The following is a 21,559-nucleotide window of genomic DNA, read 5'->3' as shown; positions in this document are numbered from 1 at the left end:
TTTATTGGCTGTTTTCCCTCCAAACTCATCCAGTTGTCAGCTGTTGCCTTTGCATCTCCGTTTGCCTTGAGCTTCTCTCAAGATGAGGGTTCCAGAATTTTCTCCTACAAGGGGCCAGGTACTAAACATTTTAGACTTTTTGGACCACACAGTCTATGTCGCAACTACTCTGCCATTGTAGTGGGAAAGGAGCCACAGACCATATGTAAACAAAGGAACGTGGCAGTGTTCCAATAAAACTTTATTAGCAAAAACAGGTGGTGGGCCGGATCGGGTCCACAAGCCATAGTTCGCTGGCCTCTGTTCTAGATTTTAATTCTCTCCTTTTTTTTTCCTTTCTCTCTTTTGAATCTCAAGAACAGGAGCGAAGTGTTAAAAAGGCAAGCTGTTGGTCAGTGTTACCACTTTGGGACTTGCCTCATTTTTTTTTTTTTTTTTAATTTATTTATTTATTTATTTATTTATGGCTGTGTTGGGTCTTCGTTTCTGTGCGAGGGCTTTCTCTAGATGCGGCGAGCAGGGGCCACTCTTCATTGCGGTGCGCGGGCCTCTCACTGTCGCAGCCTCTGCCGTTGCGGAGCACAGGCTCCAGACGCGCAGGCTCAGTAGTTGTGGCTCACGGGCCCAGTTGCTCCGCGGCATGTGGGATCTTCCCAGACCAGGGCTCGAACCCGTGTCCCCTGCATTAGCAGGCAGATTCTCAACCACTGCGCCACCAGGGAAGCCCTTGCCTCATTTTTAACATTTCAGAAAGTACATTTTGCCTTGTCTGTATAGGGTTATTTAAATTGAAAGCAGCTGTGAAGGCAAGAATCCTCTCAGGGAGCTTTTGATATGTCTGCTGCCATGAAATAGTAATTTTTAATGCACTGTCTTTTTGTTAAGTAGATACAGATAATTCTGCACCGTACGGTGCCAGGCATGGTATAATAAATGCTTCTTGCTGGAATGAATGAACATATGGAAGTGGAAACCATTTAGAAATGATTTCTTTAATCATTTAGAGGTGATTCTGTATTGTATATGGATTCTATATGGTAACATGGCTTCAATTCCTTATCCCTTCAAGATCTTGATTGCGAAACTTTCCCACAGCACCTGAGATTCCTGGGGACAGCAGAGAACACATGGGAAGGTTTTAGGTAGAGCACAGGTGAGAAACTCTCATGGGTTTGTCTTGTCGTTGGAGGCTGGTGACCACCCGAAAGGCCACCCTAAGATCATTCAGCCCCACAGATGCAAAAACGCACATCTTGGCATCCTTCCCTGTTGGCCTGTGGTTATAAGGATGGAGGAGGATTAACAACTAGTGATGAGTTTTGCAGTTCATGGCAGCTGGGCAGAACCACCTGACTCCCCCTCCCCCAGCTTCCATCGAAATGCTCAATGGAAATGTACAAGTGTCCAGAAAATAATCATGATAAAATAGCAAAGGGAAAAAGTTACATCAGAAAGTCTAATAATGGCATGAGTCCAACTTTGTTTAAATATTTATGTATACCAATAGAAACAATCCTAGGAAGAGATGTATTAAAATGTCAACAGTGGCTATCTCAGTGCAACAGAATTACAGATGATCTTAATTGTCTTTTTTTTGGTCTCAATTTGAAAAAGTTTTTCTACAATAAAATGTTGCTTTTATAGTTTAAAAAGACGTTACTTTAAAAAGAAGGCAAAGAATGGGTATCCCAGCCTACCTTTTGTCTGAGAATAAAAGGGCAGGCTCCCCTATGACAGCCTTCCTGTCCACCCTGAAGCAGTGGAGCTTTCTAGAGAAAAGCGACTCAGCCACAGGTAGATGCTGGGGGCTTAGACATCTGACAGGCAAGGGCTTTCTCCTCTGTAGCCAATCAGAGCTGGTGTGATGTGGTCCTGAGGATGGGGCTGCCCATTAGGAATCATTTGCTTGGGGGTTGCCCCAAATGATCATTTGCTTCTCTTTGGTTTTTCTTCAAAGAACACGTGGCAATATGTGTTTCCTCTTGGTCTGGCCTTTCCCCCTCCTCTTCTCAGCCTCTTATAAAGCACACAAAATTAAATGAGCAAGTGTGTTGACCTTTTATATGTATATTTTAAAAGCAGTTTCCAAAGAGATTGCTTTCATTTGGAAAGCATTCCAGAGAAAGGATAGTTTCTTAAAGAAACATATATTTGAAAGCACAGGTCTTGCGTAGAAATTCATGCTTTCTCAAGAGGTGAAGGCCAGGATTCAGGAGGCCTGCTTGAGACACTTGTGACAATGGCTTCTTCATTTTATGGGGTTAGCCTCTTATTCCTAGGGCCTAAGCCCTCCCTATTTGCAGGCAGAGCCCACTTTCCACAGAGATAAAGACCTTCTGCTTGGTAAGGGGTCCTGGGTCACAGCTTTGCTATTGGTGACATTGGACAAGAGTCCTTCTATGTCTTTCTGCTCCAGCTCAAACCCTACCCATGTCAAAGAGAGGCTAAGGGATTGAGAGTGACTTATTCACCAAGGAACTCCAGTCATCCCATTCATCCCATTTTAATAACTACCCCCCCCCCCCGCCCCACACACACAGACACACTTTCCAGCTGTCCCTTTGCTCCATCTTGGTTTCTTCAGGCCATTGTCAAGGTGGTCTTCCTCTTGCTCTAGCTCCCTAGAGTAGGGAACAGCTGGCCCCTGGGTCTGAGGGATGCCTGCGAAGAGTGTTGATGTCTTAGATGTGCACTAACGTTCCACCAAGAGCACAGAGCTTGTTGCATCCCACCATGTTTGCTCTCATTTATTATTTTAAAATGCAGCGTGTGAAGAACGTCATAAAATGTAACTCAGCCTTCTCTTTGATGTTATGTTCCAACCCACTATTGGATTCTGTCCTTTCAAAATGAACAGCCGGCCATATTAAAACCCAGTCCTCCTTTTTAACTTTTCATTTTATATTGGAGTCTAGTTGATTAACAATGTTGGGTTAGTTTCAGGTGTACAGCAAAGTGATTCAGTTATACATATACATGTATCTTAGGTTGTTACGTAATATCGAGCAGAGCTCCCCGTGCAATACCTTGTTGGTTATCCATTTTATTTTTTATTTATTTATTTTTTGGTTGGAAAGTATTACTTTTATTTTCACTTTAATATTTTAACATTTTCTTTTAATTGCAATTAGACAAAAGTGAAATTTTCTTCATATTGTTTTAACAGCCAGATGTATCTTACTTTTAAAGTCTATGAACTAGTTAGTGGACAGTATTTTAATTATCTGGTATATTAAATTTCAAAGTTTAACATTTAGCAAAATTTTGCTCCACAAAGTCACTTTTTAGAATGACAGGAAATAGATGCAACTTAGAATCCATATTCAGACAAATGCCCCTTTCCCTTCCTCAAAATAAAAGCTTTAAAAAGTGCAGTATAAAAGTTTTAGATATGAAGGCACTGCATAACTCTGCATTATATGGCTAATGTCTTGCTTAGCAGCACGAGTAATGAGAATATTCTACATTTAATTTACTGGAGCATAAGAAACTTTTTGAGGAAGGACCTAGCTCTCATCAAAGAAAAAGAACTTTTTGGCCCATTTAGTTAATGCATTCCTTTCCAAGACTGCTTTTAAAAAACTTACCTGGAAAAGCTATCTAACATATGTCCACCACAAATATGCCTAATCTTATTGTGCATGAGTGTCAGGGGATATGGAGAAGAGTACTACATGTGAAAATACATATAGTTCCAAAATAGTAACTTATCTATTATGATAAAGCTAAATATATCTTTCCAAATCCACTGTTTTTATATAAATGCTGCCAACAACAGATGACCTAGCAAAACAGTTTTAAAGAGTTAAGTTCATAGTATTATAAATCTAACGAACGGAACGGAGTCATTATACTCTCCTGTTCTTAAACTTAGGGAGTTTGTATCTGCTCTTGACCTGCTGAATTCACTGGGTAATAATGATGTATGATTCAAGGAGTGTTCTGATGTCCTGAACTGTTATAAAAACAAAAATCATAGCCAGAGGACCTTATAAACAATTAACCACATTTGTTGTCTTAGAAACCAAACTGAGTGCTGTCTAACATTATATGAACTGAACAGTAGCCATAAGAGGCTTCAAGGTGGCCTGGAAAATCAGATCCTAGAGTTCTTGGTAGCATACAGTTGACTTCAAATCCGTTCTTTAAGGGCATGCCATAAAAAGAATGAAAACTTGCCCCTTAAATCAAACCAAGTTATGTGTTATCACAGGAAGACACATTTTAGTTGAAGTTAACTTTGTTCTTTCAAAGATTAGTAAAATAGTGGTCCAAAGGTTATTGTCCAAGAGGCTGAGACATCTTTACAACCTGGTCTAATGATTCATTTTTCTTTATAAATGCTTTAATTACATATAGAGGAAAAGAAAATAATATGTATGTTTTAATCAGATTAGTTTCAGAACAAATAACACATTAGAGAAAAAAATTACTTAAAAATAGTTGTATTTATATTCCACAATTTGCTCAAATACTGGTTTTCTTATAAACTTTCTACAGGATGTTTTTTAAACAAATTCTTCACGTTGTATCTTGACTATGTACTTACGGAATTTCAGGGAAATAGTTCTGTGTGTTTTTATAGCTTAATTTGTACTATAGGGATGGCAGGTGGTCACATGCAGTCCATGTGGGATTCTAACATGACATTTAGTGAGTTTTCTGATGTGGACCATCCCTTTGATGCTGAAGGTAATGCATCTGTTGAAAGAAGTGATTGTAGATTTGGATTACTGCTCTCTGCGTCTTCCAGTTTTTCTGTGTTATCTTCCCAATTAATGTGGAATCTAGTGACTCTGGGATTGGATGCCAAAATGTTCCTTTGAAGCTTAGAAAAGTCTGGTTCTACTGGCGGATTTTCCCTTAATTCTGTCTCAGTATATTCATTATTTACATAATAACCAACTCTAATAAATTCTTGACCTCGATAGGTGCATGTAATTAGCACAACTGTTACACCTACTGCATCTGCATCTGGAATGAGTCCCGGATTAGGTGCATCAGCCTGAAATACAAACATATGCCTTCCTGCAGGAACAGGGCCCACTAAAACAGAGTCTAAAACTTGATCGTATTCTTCACTTTCTGCGGAGCCCACATAGATAATTTTCCATTCCAGGTCTTCAGACAGGTCCTCGATGCACTTGAAGGTGATCTCGAACTGGAATGGGTTGTAGAAAGGAGAAGGGTTATCCAGCACCACTACATTGTTCACCTGAACCTTTGCCATATTTTGAAAAAAACACAAACAATGGGAACGGGGGCTTGTTGCGGCACAATAAAGTCCAGCGTGCGGCCCCTCGGGAGAGCGCAGACCCCCGCCCCGGCGCCGGCCCGACGTCGTGCAGCGGTGACTTGAGAAACTTTTTTTTCCTCTTTTTATTTACACGGGAACACTCCACAGTGTTTTGCAGCTTTCCTATTTCCGGTTATCCATTTTAAATACAGCAGTGTGTACACGTCGATCCCCCCCCCCCAAACCCAGTCCTCTTCTTTTAATAGATTTTGCTTGGATTCTTTTATCTTGTTCTTGGTTCAAGGATCTGTCATAACTTAGAGAACGATCATGACTTAGTGAGAGTGGCTATAAAGTGCTGAGCCTAGTACGTGGCCATATTAAACTGTCAGAAAGTTATATAGATGATATCTGGTCATATACTATATAAATAATGAGTTCTCTAGAGTCTCCTGTGGCACCTTCTCTTCGAGGGGCTCATTTTGGCCAGAAGAGGGCAGTGTGGCACATGTTCCCTCCCCCCAACCCCCTTAACAGTGGCAAAAGCTCTTTGTTAAATGACAGGTATTTTTGGAACACTTAACTTGATTCAGATGTTTTAGTGTATGCCTAAAATGGCCAGGGCAACAAGGCTACAAAGACCACGGTGAAATAGGCCTTCAGTAGTTTGTGATGTGACGAGGGCAGTGCACATACCCCCGGGGCTGTGTGGTGCTTGGTGTGTGCTGTATGGATAGCTCTGCGTGCTATGGAGATGGGGGAGTAGGAAACGTTATGTGTAATTGGAGAGACACCTATGGAAAGTGTCATGGGGGTGGACCTGCAGAATGGTTCTAGGACTGCCAGACAGAGCTGGGGTCGACCAGCCCTCCAGGAGGAAGGAAGAGCATGCAGAGGCCCAGAGATGGGAAAGAACAAGACATACTGGGGGACAAGTAGAGCCAGGTTGCTTTGGGCATAAAGTGTGTGAACAGAAGGATGATAAGTAAGGCTGGAGATGCAGGCTGGGTCCAGTCATAAAGGTCTTAAGGGTTTTAAGAGATTGAACTCTATACCATAATAATGACCAACATTTAGTGGACATTTACTATGTACCAGGGGGTCTTAGTCTGTTTGGGCTGCTGTAACAAAATTCCACCTACTGGGGGATTTATAAACAACAGAAATTTTTTTCTCAAGGTTCTAGAGGCTGGAAGTCCAAGGTCAGGGGCCGGCATGGACAGGTGAGGGCCCTCTGCCAGGTCACAGACTTCTTCTTGTATCTTCACATGGCAGAGGGGGCAAGGGAGCTCTCAGGCCTCCTTTATAAGGACATTAATCCCATTCATGAGAGCTCTGCCCTCGAGGCCTAATCCCCCACCACAGTTTATATCATAAATGGATGTTGAATTTTGTCAAATGCTTTTTCTGCATTTATTGATAGGATTTTTATCCTTCATTTTATTAATGTGGTGTAGCACATTAACTGATTTGCAGATGTTGAACCATCTTTGCACCCCGGGAATAAATGCCACTTGATTATGGTATATGGTTCTATTAATATATTGTTGGAAAGAGTTTGCTAATGTTTTGTTGAGGATCTTTGCATCTGTATTCATCAGGGGTACTGGCTTGTGATTTATGTGGTGTCCTTGTCTGGTTTTGGTATTAAGGTAATACTGGCCTTGTAAAATGAGTTTGGAAGTGTTCTCTCTTCTATTTTTTGGAAGAGTTTGAGAAGGATTGGTATTAATTTTTCTTTAAACGTTTGGTAGAATTCACCACTGAAGCCATCTGGTCCTGGACTTCTGTTTCTTGGGAAGTTTTTGATTACTGATTCAATCTCTTTACTTACTGATTCAATCTCTTTACTAGTACTTGGTCTGTTCAGATTTTCTATTTATTTTCTGATTTAGTGTGGGTAGGTTGTATGTTTCTAGGAATTTATCCATTTCTTCAAATTGTCCAGTTTGGTGGTGTATAATTGTTCATAGTCTCTTATGATCTGCTGTAATAGGTGTAATACCTCCTTTCATTTCTGATTTTATTTATTATGTCTCTTTTCTTCTTGCTGAATCTAGCCGAGGATTACTGTTTTTTCAGAAAACCAGCTTTTAGTCCTTCTACTAAATTTGGGCTTTATTTTTTCTTTTTCTAGGTCCTTGAGGTGTAAAGTTAGGTTGTTTGAGATCTTTCTTGTTTCATCATGTAGGCATTTATCACTATGAACTTCCCTCTTACAACTGATGTTATTGCATCCCACAAGGTTATGTTATGTTTTATTTCTTGATTTTCTCTTTTGACCCTTTTGTTGTTCAGGAGCGTGTTTAATCTCCACGTATTTTTGAATCTTCCAGTTTTATTCTATAATTGATTTCTACTTTTATACCATTGTGGTCAGAAAAGCTGCTTGATAAGATTTCAGCGTTCTAATTTATTAAGACTTGTTTTGGAACCGAACATATTATCTATCCTGGAGAATGTTTCCTGTGCGTATGAGAAGAATCCGTGTTCTGTTGCTTTTAGATTGAATGTTCTGTAAATGTTAAGTCTATCTGGTCTAACATGTAGTTTAAGTCCAATGTTTCCTTATTTTTCGGTCTGTATGATCTATTTATTATTGATGGGGGATACTGAAGTCCCCTACTATTATTGTATTGCTGTCTATTTCTCCCTTTAGGTCTGTTAATATTTGCTTTATATATTTAGATGCTCCTATGTTGAGTGCATAAATATTTACAAATGTTATATCCTCTTGATGAATTGATCCCTTTATCATTATATTAATGACCTTTGTTTCTTTTTATAGTTTGTCTTAAAGTATAAGTACAGCTACCCCAGCTTGCTTTTGGTTTCCATTTGCATGGAATATCGTCTTCCATCCCTTTACTTTCAGTCTCTGTGTGTCCTTAAAGCTGAAGCGAGTCTCTTTTAGGCAGCATATAGATGGATCATATTTTATATCCATTCAGCCACTCTGTCTTTATTTATTTACTTATTTATTTATTTTTGGCTGTGTTGGGTCTTCGTTGCTGCACGTGGGCTTTTTCTAGCTGCAGCGAGCGGGGGCTACTCTTCGTTGTGGTGCATGGGCTTCTCATTGCGGTGGCTTCTCTTGTGTAGCGTGGGCTCTAGGTGTGCGGGCTTCAGTAGTTGTGGCACGCAAGCTTCAGTAGTTGCGGCACATGGTCTTAGTTGCTCCGCGGCATGTGGGATCTTCCTGGACCAGGGCTCGAACCTGTGTCCCCTGCATTGGCAGGCAGATTCTTAACCACTGTGCCACCAGGGAAGTCCCGCCACTCTGTCTTTTGATTGGAGATAGTCCATTTACATTTAATGTAATTACTTACAGGTATGTACTTATTACCATTTTGTTAATTTCTTTCTGGTTGTTTTGTAATTCCTCTGTTCCTTTCTCTTCTCTTGCTCTGTGTTGTTTGTTTGATGATTTTCTGTAGTGGTAGAGTCCTTTCTCTTTATATTTTGTTTATCTACTATAGGTTTTTGCTTTGTAGTTACCATGAGGTTTATGTAAAACAACTTGTAACAGTCCATTTTAAGTTAATAACTTATTTTCCAATGCTTTTGATGTCACAAGTACATCTTTTTATCTTGTGTATCCAGTAACAAATTATATAGTTATTTTTCTACTTTTATCTTTTAACCTTCATACTGGCTTTACAAGTGATTAACCCACTGCCTTTATGACATTATTCTGAATTTTACTATATATTTACCTTTACCAGTGAGATTCATACTTTTTAATGTTTTCTTATTACTAATTAAAACCTTCTCTATTCAGCTTGAATAACTCCCTTTAACATTTCCTGTAAGGCTGGTCTAGTGATGAAATTCTTTTGCTTTTGCTTGTCTAGAAAATTCTTTCTCTCTCCTTCAGTTCTGAAGGACTGTTTTCCAGGGTAGAGTATTCTTAGTTGGCAGTTTTTGTTTTTGTTTTCCTTTCAGCTCTTTATATATCATGCCACTCCCTCTGACCTGCAAAGTTTCTGCTGAAAAATCTGCTGATAGTCTTGTAGGTTCCCCTTGTACATAACAAGTTATTTTTCTCTTGTTGCTTTTAAGAGTTTCTCCTTGTCTTTAACTGTTGATACTTGAATTACAATGTATCTTGGTGTGGGTCTCTTTGGGTTCATCTTATTTAATACTCTCTGGGTTTCCTGGATCTGGATCTAGGTTAGGGAAGTTTTCAGCCATTATTTCTTCAATTAAGTTTTCTGCCCCTTTCTCTGTTCCTCTTTAGGGACCCCTTTTGCTTGATGTTGTCTCATAAGTCCCTTAGGCTATCTTCACTCTTCTTCATTCTCTTTTCTTTTTGCTGTTCTGATTGGATGAGTTCCACTGCTCTGTCTTTGAGTTCAGTGATCCTTTTTTTCTGCTTCATCCGGTCTGCTGTTGAACACCTCTATTGTATTTTTCAGTTCAGTTATTGTATTCTTCAGCTCTGTCACTTCTATTTTGGTACTTTCTTATATTTTTGATCTCTGTTGAAATTCTCATTTTATGCATGCATTTTCCTCCTGAGCTCAGTGAGCATCTTTATCACCATTCTTTTGAGCTCTTTATCAGGTAAATTACTCATCTCCATTTCGTTAAGGTCTTTTCCTGAGGTTTTATCTTATTCTTTCCTTTGGAAATATTCCTCTGTTTCTTTTCTTTTTTTTTTTTTTTTTTTAACTTTTGGGTTTATTTACTTATTTATTTATTTATTTATGGCTGTGTTGGGTCTTCGTTTCTGTGCGAGGGCTTTCTCTAGTTGCGGCAAGTGGGGGCCACTCTTCATCGCGGTGCGTGGGCCTCTCCCGTTGCGGAGCACAGGCTCCAGACGCGCAGGCTCAGTAGTCGTGGCTCACGGGCCCAGCCGCTCCGCGGCACGTGGGATCCTCCCAGACCAGGGCTCAAACCCGTGTCACCCTGCATCGGCAGGCAGATTCTCAACCACTGCGCCACCAGGGAAGCCCCCCTCTGTTTCTTCATATTTCCTTGACAATCTATGGCTTATATGCGTTAGATGAAACAACTACCTCTCCCAGTCTTGAAGGAGTGGCTTTGTGTAGGAGATGAACCTTATCGCTCAACTCTGCCCTAGCTCTTGGCTATCTCTCAAACCTTTGTGATTGATTGTCCAAGAAGCCTACTTTATTCTTAGTGGCTCGCAGTAGTTGAGGGTGTGCCAAGACCTGTCAGGGGAGGGTCTCAGTCAGCACCTAGATTCAGGCTGATTGGAAGCCAAGCCCTCATGTAGAAGCTTTTACAGTTTGCAAATACCTCTTTTAGGAGAAGACTGGGAGATGGGCATTTCTGTCTGCTCCCTCTGCCTTGAACCCTGTGGTAATAGCCAGTTAAGAACTATTTCTTTGTTTGCTACCATCCTGATGAACCCATGAACACAAGCCCCACTGGCCACCAGAGCCACGCCATCAAGGGATGTGTTCTCTGGGTGGCAGACACAAGAGCTAGGGTGTCAGATGTGTACATACAAGCCCCTTTCTCGGAGACACCACAACCTAGGGTGGAGCAGAGGGGAAGCATGACAATGCCTCCCGAAGGCCATAGTCTTTGTCGAGTATTTCAGTTGGCCTTTAGTTGTGTGTTCAATGAGAAGCCTGCCGCTCAGGCCAAAGCTTTCAGATAAGCGAATCGGGTGCTTTTCAGTCGGCTGCCTCTGCACTGGGCCCTGGTGCTGGGTAGCTAGGTGAGTCTGTGTGAGCCCTTTAAGAACTGTTCTCAGTTCACTCATAGCCTGTGGGTCTCAGGGAGGCAAGCCCTGGTGGCTTTCAAACCTGGAAGTTTCAGGGGCTCGTCTCTCAGGTGCAGGTCTTAAAAGTTGGGGTGCCAGATGTGGGGTTCAACCCCTTTGCTCCTCAGGGATAAGCTCAGTTGTCAGTTCCCTCTTGATTGCAGGTTGCTGCACTGGGTTTAAGATGAGATTGTCTCAGCCTCTCCTACCTGCTTCAATGTGCGTTTTTTTCTCAGTTGCCTGGTATGTAGGGGCCACTCATAGTTTTGGGGTTTCTTTCAGGGGAAGATGTTCTGTATGTAGCTGTAGATTCGGTATGTCCATGGTGGGAGGTGAGCTCAGAATCCTCTTATGTCACCATCTTGAACTGGAACCATATTTCTTGTCTTTTTGATGACAGGTGTGAGTGATACCTCACTGTGGGTTTTGTTTGGTTGGTTTTTTCAGGCAAGGCTTTATTGGGGCCCCTGCTGCAGCAGGGGGGAGCGAGAACAAACAACAGGTTCCCTTGCTTGCCCACCCCCTGAGAGGGGGCGAGCTTGTTCCTTATATGGGGTGAGGGTAAGGGTGTGTCCAGGGGTTGGGCCGAAGGGGTAGCTTAGGTGTTTTGCCCACCCCTTAGGTGGTGTTGTGTGCAGGGGGCATGCACAAGTACCCTGCTTTTGCTCCAGACCCCCTGCTTTTGCTCCAGGCTCCCCAAAATGGCAGTTGGGTTTTTTTGGTCTCTTTGTATCTTTTGTCCAGAATTTTCCCCAACTGAGCATGCACGTGGTAATTTTTAGTCCCATACAGTTTCTTTTAATTTATTGCTTGAGGAGAGGTGTGTCCAGGTGCAAGCATTGCAGCACTGCAGTACAGGGTCCCAGGTCCCAGCCTGTCTCATTCCCCCCTGAGAGACTCTACACATTTATTAAGGGGTAAGAGGCTGAAGGTCTCTTCTTCTGAAACTTCCTCCTGCTGGACAGGGGCCACGGACCCTAGCCTACCCTAGAGGAGAAGTCCCTCGCTGAATGTTCCAAGGACCTGTAGGGACCTGGGCCACTTTCTGCTGGAATGGGCTGAATTTCTTGAGCCATCATGAGCCTTACTTCAAACTGTTGGAGCCTAAAAGACACAAACTTAACCAAAAGGTTAAACAAACAAAGGCTTAAAGGAGAACAACAATCGCCATTAAAGGGCCTAGAAAGGGAAGGAACCAGGCTAACTTTGGGCTTCCTTGACTGTTGACCAGACAAGGAAGGCGATATCACCCCTGCCAAAATTATGAAGCCACGCTGCCTGAGCTTCTATTTCCTGAATATTAACTTTTACCTGTCCTGTTGCATTGATCCAAGCGCAGCGGGAAGTATTAGGTGTCGCACAAACTCTGCCTTGCTCTGCCAGAAGGTACTCAAGGGCCAGACGATTGTCAAGAACCACATCAGCCAAGGAAACAAGAGAGGTCCCAAGTCCCATTAAGGCTTCAAATAGGAGCCAACTCACTACATCATTTTACTTACGTGTTGATGGTACCTGTCTTTGGAATAGGTATCTCAGAGCTTCCGCTGGCTCACAGGTGCATTGTTCTTCTGTTGTGACCCGTGGGGTTTCTGGAAGTAAAAGCTTTAGTCTGGACAGATGTACCCAACAGATACCCCTTGCAGTTTGACAGCAGTGGTGGTGGTTAAAATTACTTTATAGTTGTCCTTCCATTTTGGCAATAGTTGGTCTTTGGGGGAGCCCTCTTTCCAGGTGTTGTGAAGAACTTGGGTCCCCAGGGTTTATTTGTGAAGGAACTGCTCCTTCCTCTGTATTTTCAGTGGGAGCTGGCAGTGCCTTGTAAGCATAGTCCTGGATTGCTTTCTGAACTTGTCCTAGAATAATATATCTCAGGGTCTGGTTCACTTCCTCATCCAGTAGAATGTCAGTAGTATGAAAAGGCCTCCCGTAGGTCATTTCAAGTGGACTAAGTTTCAGACCACTCCTGGGGGCTACATGGACCCTGAGGAGTACAGTAAGAGGCAGGGTGGTCCAGGGTGCATGAGTCTCTGGGCAGAGCTTTGCTAAGGTTTTCTTGAAAGGATGGTTCATTTTTCTCTACCTTCCCTGAAGACTGGGGGTGCCAAGAGGTGTGTAGCTTGTAGTCTAGCCCTAGGGCTGTTGTGAGCCCCTGTGTGATTTTGGCTATAAAAGAGGGCCCGTTATCGCTCTGCAGGGACTTTGGAAGTCCAAACCAAGGAATTATTTCTTTCAAAAGGGACTTACAGACTTCCATGGCATTTTCAGATCGGGTGGGGAAGGCTTTAACCCATCCTGTGAAAGTATCAACAAACACCAGAAGGTATTTATATCCTGATCGTGGGGGCATTTGGGTGAAATCTAACTGCCAGTCTTCCCCCGGGTATGTCCCTCGGCGTTGAACTGGCCTGAGTAACGAAGGGGGCATTGGATGGGCCTGTGGGTTATTACAGGCGAGGCAAGCATTACTTGTTTTATTGTTCTTTTAAGCCCCTTTCCTGAAAAAGCCTTTTGCATCAAGTCCCATAGTACATCCCTCCCGTAGTGGGTGGCGTCATGTAAGCTCTTGGTGAGTTTCCATTGTTGGGCTTCAGGGATTAGAACCTTATCCTCCTTTTTATACCAGCCTGTGCTTCCCTTCTCATAGCTCCATTTCTCAGCATTTTCTTATTCCTGTGGGGAAAACTGGGGAAGGCTAGGGAGTTCAGGGGGGCCAATCACTAGAGCCTTAACTTGTTCAGGTTCCTGCAATTCAGCTGCCTGTTTTGCAATTCGATCAGCTTTGCTGTTCCCTTGGCTCACAAAAGATCACAAAAGATCCATCCCTCTGATGGCCCCTGCAGTGGATTACTGCTACCTGGGTAGGAAGCTACACTGCTTCTAACAGACCAGAACCAAATCTTTATGTTTTATGGGGGAACTTCTAGTGGTTAACATGCCTCTTTCTTTCCATATGGCAACATGAGCATGTAGCACGTGGAACCCATATTTAGAGTCAGTGAAAATATTTAATTTCTTATCCTTCCCTAATTGCAAAGCTCTCATTAATGCTCGTAAGTCTTGCACAAACCGACACTCCTCGTTAGGCTTCTGTACGGGGAGGATGGGGGTGCTGCAAGGGGATTGGCAGGGCCTAATGAGTCCGTGTTTCAGGAATCTGCTGAGCAGCAGTTGGATTCCTCTCAGGGCCTCAGGCTTTAAAGGATATTGTCTCTTCCAGGGGTATTTTTCCCCAGGCTTAACCTTATTTTTATTGGGGGAACACGTTTTGCCCTTCCTGGCACCGAGGTATCCCAAACTGCAGGATCTACCTGTTCTGTAATTTCTCGGGGGATGTCTTGGGGCATATTTTGATGCCCAACAGGTGGGTCATCTGGGACTACTAATAGATGCATTCTCCGTTCAGATTACCTTCTTGGACTTCACCCTGACCTAAGAATATACTAGCTCCTAACTTATTTAGCAAATCTCTCCCGAGGAAAGGGACAGGGCATTCTGTCATGTACAAAAAGGAGTGAGTAATAATAATGGACCCGATTCCACAGGCAAGAGGGGATGTAAATCGCCTTTCCTTTGCCTGTCCATCGACTCCCGTCACAGCACAGTCATGGCTGGAGAGGGGGCCAGTTGGCCAAGTCAGAGCAGAGCAGGTGGCGCCAGCGTCTACAAGAAATTCAGTTCTCCTACCTGCCACATCGAGGGTGACCCGAGCAGGTGCTCGGGCCCCTTCAGCTGGTGCGCGGGAATCTCTCATCCGAGAGGTTTGCAAGGAACTGGGGCCGGTTGGGGCTGCCCCTTGGGTGCCCAGGACATTCCGCCTTCCGGTGCCCCCCTTTCCGACAAAAGGCACACTGGTTTGGGTCCAAGGGGCTTCTTGGTGGTCTGTCCAGCCTTCTCAGCCCTCCAGGGTCCCCTCGAGGTGGTGGGTGAATCAGAGCAGCCAGAAGCTGCGTTTTCTTTATTAGCCTCTTATCCTTATCGGCCTCTTCTGTTAAGTCTCGGTTGTTACAGACCTTGAAGGGCCTCCTCAGGGTTGACAGTGGGGCTTGGGGCCCAGCCGCAAGCTTCTGTAACTGTCTCCAGATATCAGGAGTAGCCTTGGTGATAAAATGCATGGCCAAGAGTGTCCTCCCTTCTGCGGACTCAGGGTCTGTATTGGTGTACTTCCTGAATGCCTCTGTCACCCGGCTCAGGAAGCCTGCTGGGCTTTCACCTTCTTCCTGTGTAACCTCTCAGACCTTATCGTAATTTACTGGCTTCACCATATACCTTTTCATTCTTTCTGATAGACAAGTAATATAATGTCTCATCCTAGCCTGGCCTACACGATCTTTCATAGTCCCAGTGTGGGTCGTGTTCTGGGATTGCGTCCCACCCACCTGATAAATTTGGCCATGTGGATTGGTGGCCAGTTGGCCATCTGCGTGTTCCCTGGCCTTTCTCAGTATGCGCTCCTTTTCATCTGGGGTGCAGCAGTGGGCCAGAATAAACATGATGTCCTGCCAGGTGAGAGAGAATGTCAACCCCAGCCTGATAAATTCATCCCTAAATTTGTCAGGGTTCTCTGAGAACCTGCCAAACCTCTCCTTACGGGCTCCTAAGTCTCCCATTGAGAAGGGGCTGTGCGCTCTAATCATCCCTCCGTTGCCATTGCTACTTCCCGAAGGGGGGAAAGGTGGGGGCTGACTTTGAACCTGATCCTGGGAAAACTTTCTCTCGTAAGAGAACAGAGAAACCAAGGCCAGTCTTGCATCAACCTACTCTTAAAATCCATTTACCTAATTAAATTTAATCCAACCTTAGAAAATCCTGACCACATACAAAGTTCCTAATGTTCCTCTTCCACAAACCTGCAACTTTCTGTAGCCATACTTTGTCCCTTATTCTTTCCCCATGCAGAAACAGCCAGCTCTAGGACAAAGTCATCCTTTTTCCTTTCAACAAAATATATTTCCATTCCTCATACCTTCTTTTCTTACGCATCCTACTTTCCTTAAGCAGCCATGAACTGTCTTTCACATTAGCATTCCATAAATTGGTAGCGAACATCTCAAGGTGGCACCAAACAGCTTAATTTCTCTCTCACAAGGAGACAAAAGTAGGTAAATTTAGACCTGTTTAGCAATTAATGTTCCAATAGTTTATCTTATTTGAAATGGCCTGAATATACAATTAATTTCTATCTTAATTACTTCTTTAGCTTCAAATTTACCAAAAATTGGAGAGACTGTTTTAGATGGACGTTTCCAAAACATAATTATTCCTATGTAGTTTATCCCAGTTACATTTACTTAAAAATTTAATCATATCAGGTTATTATCCCTGTTGACAGATTTTTATAACAGGAACAATATGCACTTATTGACTTCCAGTAACCCTAGATACAATGAAAGTATTGTACTTAATGTTGATGACTCTAAAGATGGGTCTGTATTAATTAATTAAACCCACAACTTAAGCTAGACAATTTCTATAGAAGCAGAGATCTCATAGTTTTCCTGCTTGAATTTAAAATGGCCTTTTTTTCCCCCTCAGTCTGCGGGACTACAGATGAATCAGGTGGTTCCTGAGAGCCCAGGCAGAAGAGTTACATTGCAAAGGCAGAGGAGAGAGATGCAAGCCCCGTGAGCTCAGGCAGAATAGTGACATTGCAAGTGCAGAGGAGAGAGAGATGCAAGCTCCTGTCTTTTCTTTTTGTTCTTTAAAATCCCACTAAGTAACCCAAGGCTGGAGTCTCAGGCAACGTGGGCTGTGTTTGTATGTACTCACAATGTCGGCAGAGACTTGCAGGAACAGCTGGACAGACAAAAACTACATCACAAAGATACCAATCGCAAAACTTAAAGACACAAACAAGAAGTTTTCAGGATTAAGGGGATGGGAGGGTAGGGGTAAGGACCAAGGGAGAGGTAAAGGGAGGAGGGACAGAAAAGACTGAAAAAGAAACAGAGAGATTGCCTTTTCAGCCGGCCCCCTGCGGCTGTCTATTCAGGTACCAATCTGCACGCTTCCAGAAAGGGCCAGTGAAGGAGGGAGCACCCTGTCCACTGCCCACCGGGGTGATCAAGCCCAGAAACCAGCCAGTTGTACGTCGTCTGTGGGTCCCCGACCCACAGGTGGGACTCTCACCCACGCATGCACCAGTATATAGAAATCTGCCGCTTCAGCTCGTTCCCAACGGGACTTCTCTTGGCGGCAGGAAAATAAAGGAGAGAATATTGGGACGATCGGACTTACAGCCCACTACACGATATGAGGTTTGAACCTCTATCACTCTCATAAATCTCCAGTCAGGGAGAGCCCGCTGGACCAAGGTCTGCAAGGTGTGAAGGGAGCCTCTCCCACCTCTGCTTGTCACCCATCAAGGTGAGCCATTGCCGGCCAGAGGGAGCTGTAGCTTGCCTGACATCCACTCTGTTGGTGGGACAGGACAGGAGGAGGAGAGGACAGAGAGAGAAGTAGAGAGATTTCAGGAGAGGGAAAGGGAAAATGGTGAGGGACAAAGGGGAGGGGAGAAGCGTTGCCTGAATGAGGGTACTGAGGCCCCTCGCAGGCCAGAAAGGCAGACTTACCAAACGAGGTGATGCTGAAACGAGAGGTTCAGGTGGCCGCTTGTCACCCACAGGGAAGCTGCGTTCAGTGGTCCCGGAGGTGCCCAGATCCTCTCCCCAGAAGGGACAAGCCTCACGTTGGGCACCACAAAATATGTTACCAACTAGGGTTCTTGGCCTCCTTAATCAATAGAAATTGATCAGAGGCCAAATTCAGTCAAGGCTTTATTGGGACCCCTGCTGCAGTGGAGCGGGTGGTGGGGGGGTAGTGAGAACAAACAACAGATTCCTTTGCTTGCCTGCTCCTCATTGTGGTTTTGATTTGCATTTTCCTGATGATGAGTGACGTCTAGCACCTTCTCATATACTGGTTGGCCATTTGTATATCTTCCTTGGAGAAATATCTGTTGAGGTTCTTTGCCTGAGAGGGTCTGGAGGAAGCTCATGGACCACTGAAGGGTCCACAGCCAGGACTGATGTTTCTTTTTTTTTTATGCTTTAAAATGAACAATCATTTAATGTATTAACATTTTCACTTATAAACATACAATTTGCATATACAGGGAAAAACAGGTTCTGTGGACACAATAGAATACTAGAGACAGGCAAGCAATCAGAAAGATAGGCATGTATAGATGCAGTGGGTGGGCAAGACTCCTCCTGGGTCCCTTGGTGGATCCCAGTTCTCTTAAAGTCACTTTTGTTCATGGATCAATACCATTTTTGTTGGGGGTGGGAAGAGGGATGTCTCATATGGCCATGATGCCAATGTCATTCCTCAACCTTCTTATAACAGTGTTGTTTTGTGTGTGTGTGTGTGTGTGTGTATATATAGAAATACATGTTATAATTATACTATATATAATATATAAATATATATTTGCACATATGGGAGTGTTTCTATCAGATGAAGTCCCAGAATGACTAGATCAAAGGGTATATGCAATTTTCATTTTGACACAGTTTGCTCTTTATAGAAGTTTACACTCTACCCACAGTATATGAGAATGCCTATATGAGAATGCCTATTTCCCCAAATGCTGACTCTGATTTTACCAAAGGGTAAAATCAAAATTTCATTTTGTTAAAAAAAAAGCAATCCATTGTGGATCTACGTTGCATTTATCTTATTAAGAGTAGGGCTAAGTTTTTCATATGTTTAAGAGATATTTGTATATTACCTTTCCTGTAGACTATTCATATTCTCTGTGCATCTTTCTGTTTCGGGTTTTGTTCTTTTACTTCTTGGGTCACTTGAGCTCTGTCCTTTTTGCTAGAGTGACATATTTAGAATATCTTTTTTTTCTGTAAGAAATCAAGGTGGCTTAGGTTAGAAACAAAAACTCAATTTTTCAAAAGAGACACTCACTTCCAGCCCATCCCACGATGACTAGAAAGGTTTCCAGAATGAGGGTATTTGCGTCTCAGTGCAGGCAAAGCCCTTTCGTGGATATACGCTGAAGGCCCTCTGTGGATCCCGTTTCGCTTCCAAGTGGGTGATCCTCAAGCTTTGGCTTTACTGTAAAATGTTCTAGAGCCAGATTAGAATTGAACAGGCAAAACTGCTGAATGAGAGCAAAAAGTGAAGAGTGACCTGCTCCAACAGGGACTCAATAGGATGCAAATCAATAGGCACGTAAGAAGACAAAACCATGGAGTATCTTTTTAAAACAAAATTATCTAGGGTACCCAAACACAGAAATCAAAAGAGGGGGGCTCTGCATTTGGGGTCCACAGGGTGAAAGCAAGAAGGGGGCATGAGGGCTGTCCTTATCCCGGGCTGGGGCCATGGGTGACATGGGAGTCAGTGTTGCCGGGCTGGCAGCACCAGGAAGCTTACCTGGGGAGGTTTTCTGAAACTCACCTGCGTCTCCTGGTGTTTCCTCCCCAGCTCATGTGTTCCTCGGTGCAGAAGGCCCTGTTTGAGGAGGAGGACCACGTCAAGAAGCTGCAGCAGAAGGTGGCCACCCTGGAGAAGCGGAACAAGCAGCTGCGGGACCGGGTGAAGAAGGTCAAGAGGTCCCTGCGGCAGGCACGGAAGAACGGCCGCCACCTGGAGCTGCTGAACCAGAAGCTGAGTGAGAAGCTGGCGGCTGCGGCAGGTGCGCTCCCGCACATCAACGCGCTGGGCCGCGAGCCCGCGGGCGCCGCCTACCTGCGGGGGTAGCAGGGATGGAGCCTTGGCCTCACCTGGTACCCGCTGAGGCCTCTCGCAGGGAGTGGAAAAGGACACTGGGTTTATACGTGCACATAGCTCAAGAACTCTTGTAGATGATGATATTTTTACTGTGCATTTGGTAGCGTCTAGTTGGTTTACAGGGCAAGTCTCCTTGGCTGCCGGCCTCCTGCCCTTCCCTGGCCTTGTCCCACACCCAGTGCTCTGATGCCGGCAGTGCCATGTGCTTGCCTGGGGCCTGTCCCTGGCTTCCAGGAGCATCTTGGAAAAAGTGCACTTATTAGGGAGAGAACATTTTAGAATCTCTAGAGGTACAAGAACTCAAGGGGTTCAGCCTCCATTTCTGAAGAAAGGCAGTGTGGTCCCAGCTCTGAGCAGGACAACCGTCAGTTTGAAGGAGTGATAGGTCGTGGAATCTTCTGGTGTCATTAAGACTTAGGGAGCTCATCACAAGTCAGGGAGTGGAGCTAGAGGTGGCAGGTAATTAAGTAAGAAGAATTATACCTGATTTCCAACCTCAGCTATCCAGAGTTACAGAGGTTTCCCATGGGCCACTTTAATCTAAAGGGGAATTGCCTTTATGGGCCTGTCCTGTTTCATCAAAGCACATTTCTAAGTTGGAAGAGCTCAAACAGTATCTCAGCCCCTGCTAAATTCTAACTTACTGTTTGCTCAGTGATTACGTCCAACTTCTCTGAATTCGAGGCGAGCTGACCCAATATGTTGTAAACTTCTGTTGTGCAAAGACACCTCCTTACCTACTGGGGTCAGGGGACCTTGCCTCGTTGCTATCCAGGCTCTGCTCCCAAAAGGGCTTGTTGAGGGCATTCCGATCTTGGCTTCTTTATGCAAATGCTTTCCGCCCACCTGGACTGTCCAGGCAGACCCTGGGAGCAGTGTCTGCACATCAGCCCGCTTCTCACGCATTAGATCCTATGTACGATCGCTTCACCTTCTTTGGGAAGAAACCTCTAGAAAGAGTATTGCAAGTAAAAGATATTCACAATACCTAACACTTGAGCCCTTCCCTTAGCCACATGTGATCGCATCCCAGCTGTGTGACTGAGAAGTGCCCATCCCTTGGTTATCTTCTGATGATGGTTCTCCAAACCAACCAGTGTCCCTTCCCTGCTATTTTAGGTAGAAGCTGCCCCTTTACCACCCCAGATACAGGAGGGCCCGACAATTCCGTCCTCTCCATTGGAAATGGCAGTTAGGGTCAGATTTCCATCCACTGCCTTTAGAAAAACCATGTCCTTCTTGCTCTGGTAGCGCATCTGGGGCCTGAGCCTTGTGAGACTTGGGTCTTGATGGTAGGCGATGGCCTCAGAGGAGAAGTCAACGCCCTGGACTGCACAGCATGGGGACTTTTGCTCAAGGGCTCTTTACTGCTAAGCTTCTGCCAGCACTTCATCAGCTGTAATCTTCATGGTCTGGTACAATAGAAGGCACATCTTGTGGTTTATTCTTCCCAGGGACGTTTCATTACAGCAGTTTTGCTGCCACCCAAGGGAATGACAAGCCTAACAGTGATTTACAGCCAGCGTTTGGAGAACTGTGGAAGCTGGATCTCTTCGGATGCATTATGTTCTGCCTTTTCAATAAACATGAGCAATAGTTCAGCCACAGCAGTAAAGCAATGCGTGTTTCTTTTGGAGCAGGGGGCCTGCAGGATTTCCAGCTTTGGCCTGAAAAGGCCATTTAGATCCTCTGGGGGGAGCATCTGTGGGTCACACCTGAGGCATTTAGGAGATTGAGCTCAAGCCTCCTCTGCTTTCCCCGTTGGGATGAGGCCAACCCTGTCTCTCCCCGGGTTCCCATCTCTCAACACACCTGCAGACGAGCAGTGTTATCCTGGCCTC

At 44.2% G+C, this 21,559-nt stretch overlaps 1 protein-coding gene and 1 pseudogene across 1 annotated transcript in view; one reads left to right on the top strand and one right to left on the bottom strand.

Moving 5' to 3' along the window:
- Positions 1 to 19,688, top strand: part of CCDC3 (coiled-coil domain containing 3) — a 102,966-nt gene extending 83,278 nt beyond the window's left edge. The window contains exon 3 of the mRNA XM_068538456.1: positions 19,413 to 19,688. Coding sequence (XP_068394557.1) covers positions 19,413 to 19,688 — 276 coding nt within the window. The remainder of the gene's footprint in view (positions 1 to 19,412) is intronic.
- On the bottom strand, positions 4,531 to 5,313 carry LOC137761515 (histone chaperone ASF1 pseudogene; annotated as a pseudogene).
- Positions 19,689 to 21,559: the final 1,871 nt, after the last annotated feature.

This window comes from Eschrichtius robustus, chromosome 1 (genome assembly GCF_028021215.1).
Source record: "Eschrichtius robustus isolate mEscRob2 chromosome 1, mEscRob2.pri, whole genome shotgun sequence".
Lineage (NCBI taxonomy): Eukaryota > Metazoa > Chordata > Mammalia > Artiodactyla > Eschrichtiidae > Eschrichtius > Eschrichtius robustus.
Note: the sequence above shows the minus strand (reverse complement) of the source record. Positions and strands in the feature narration are given on the sequence as shown.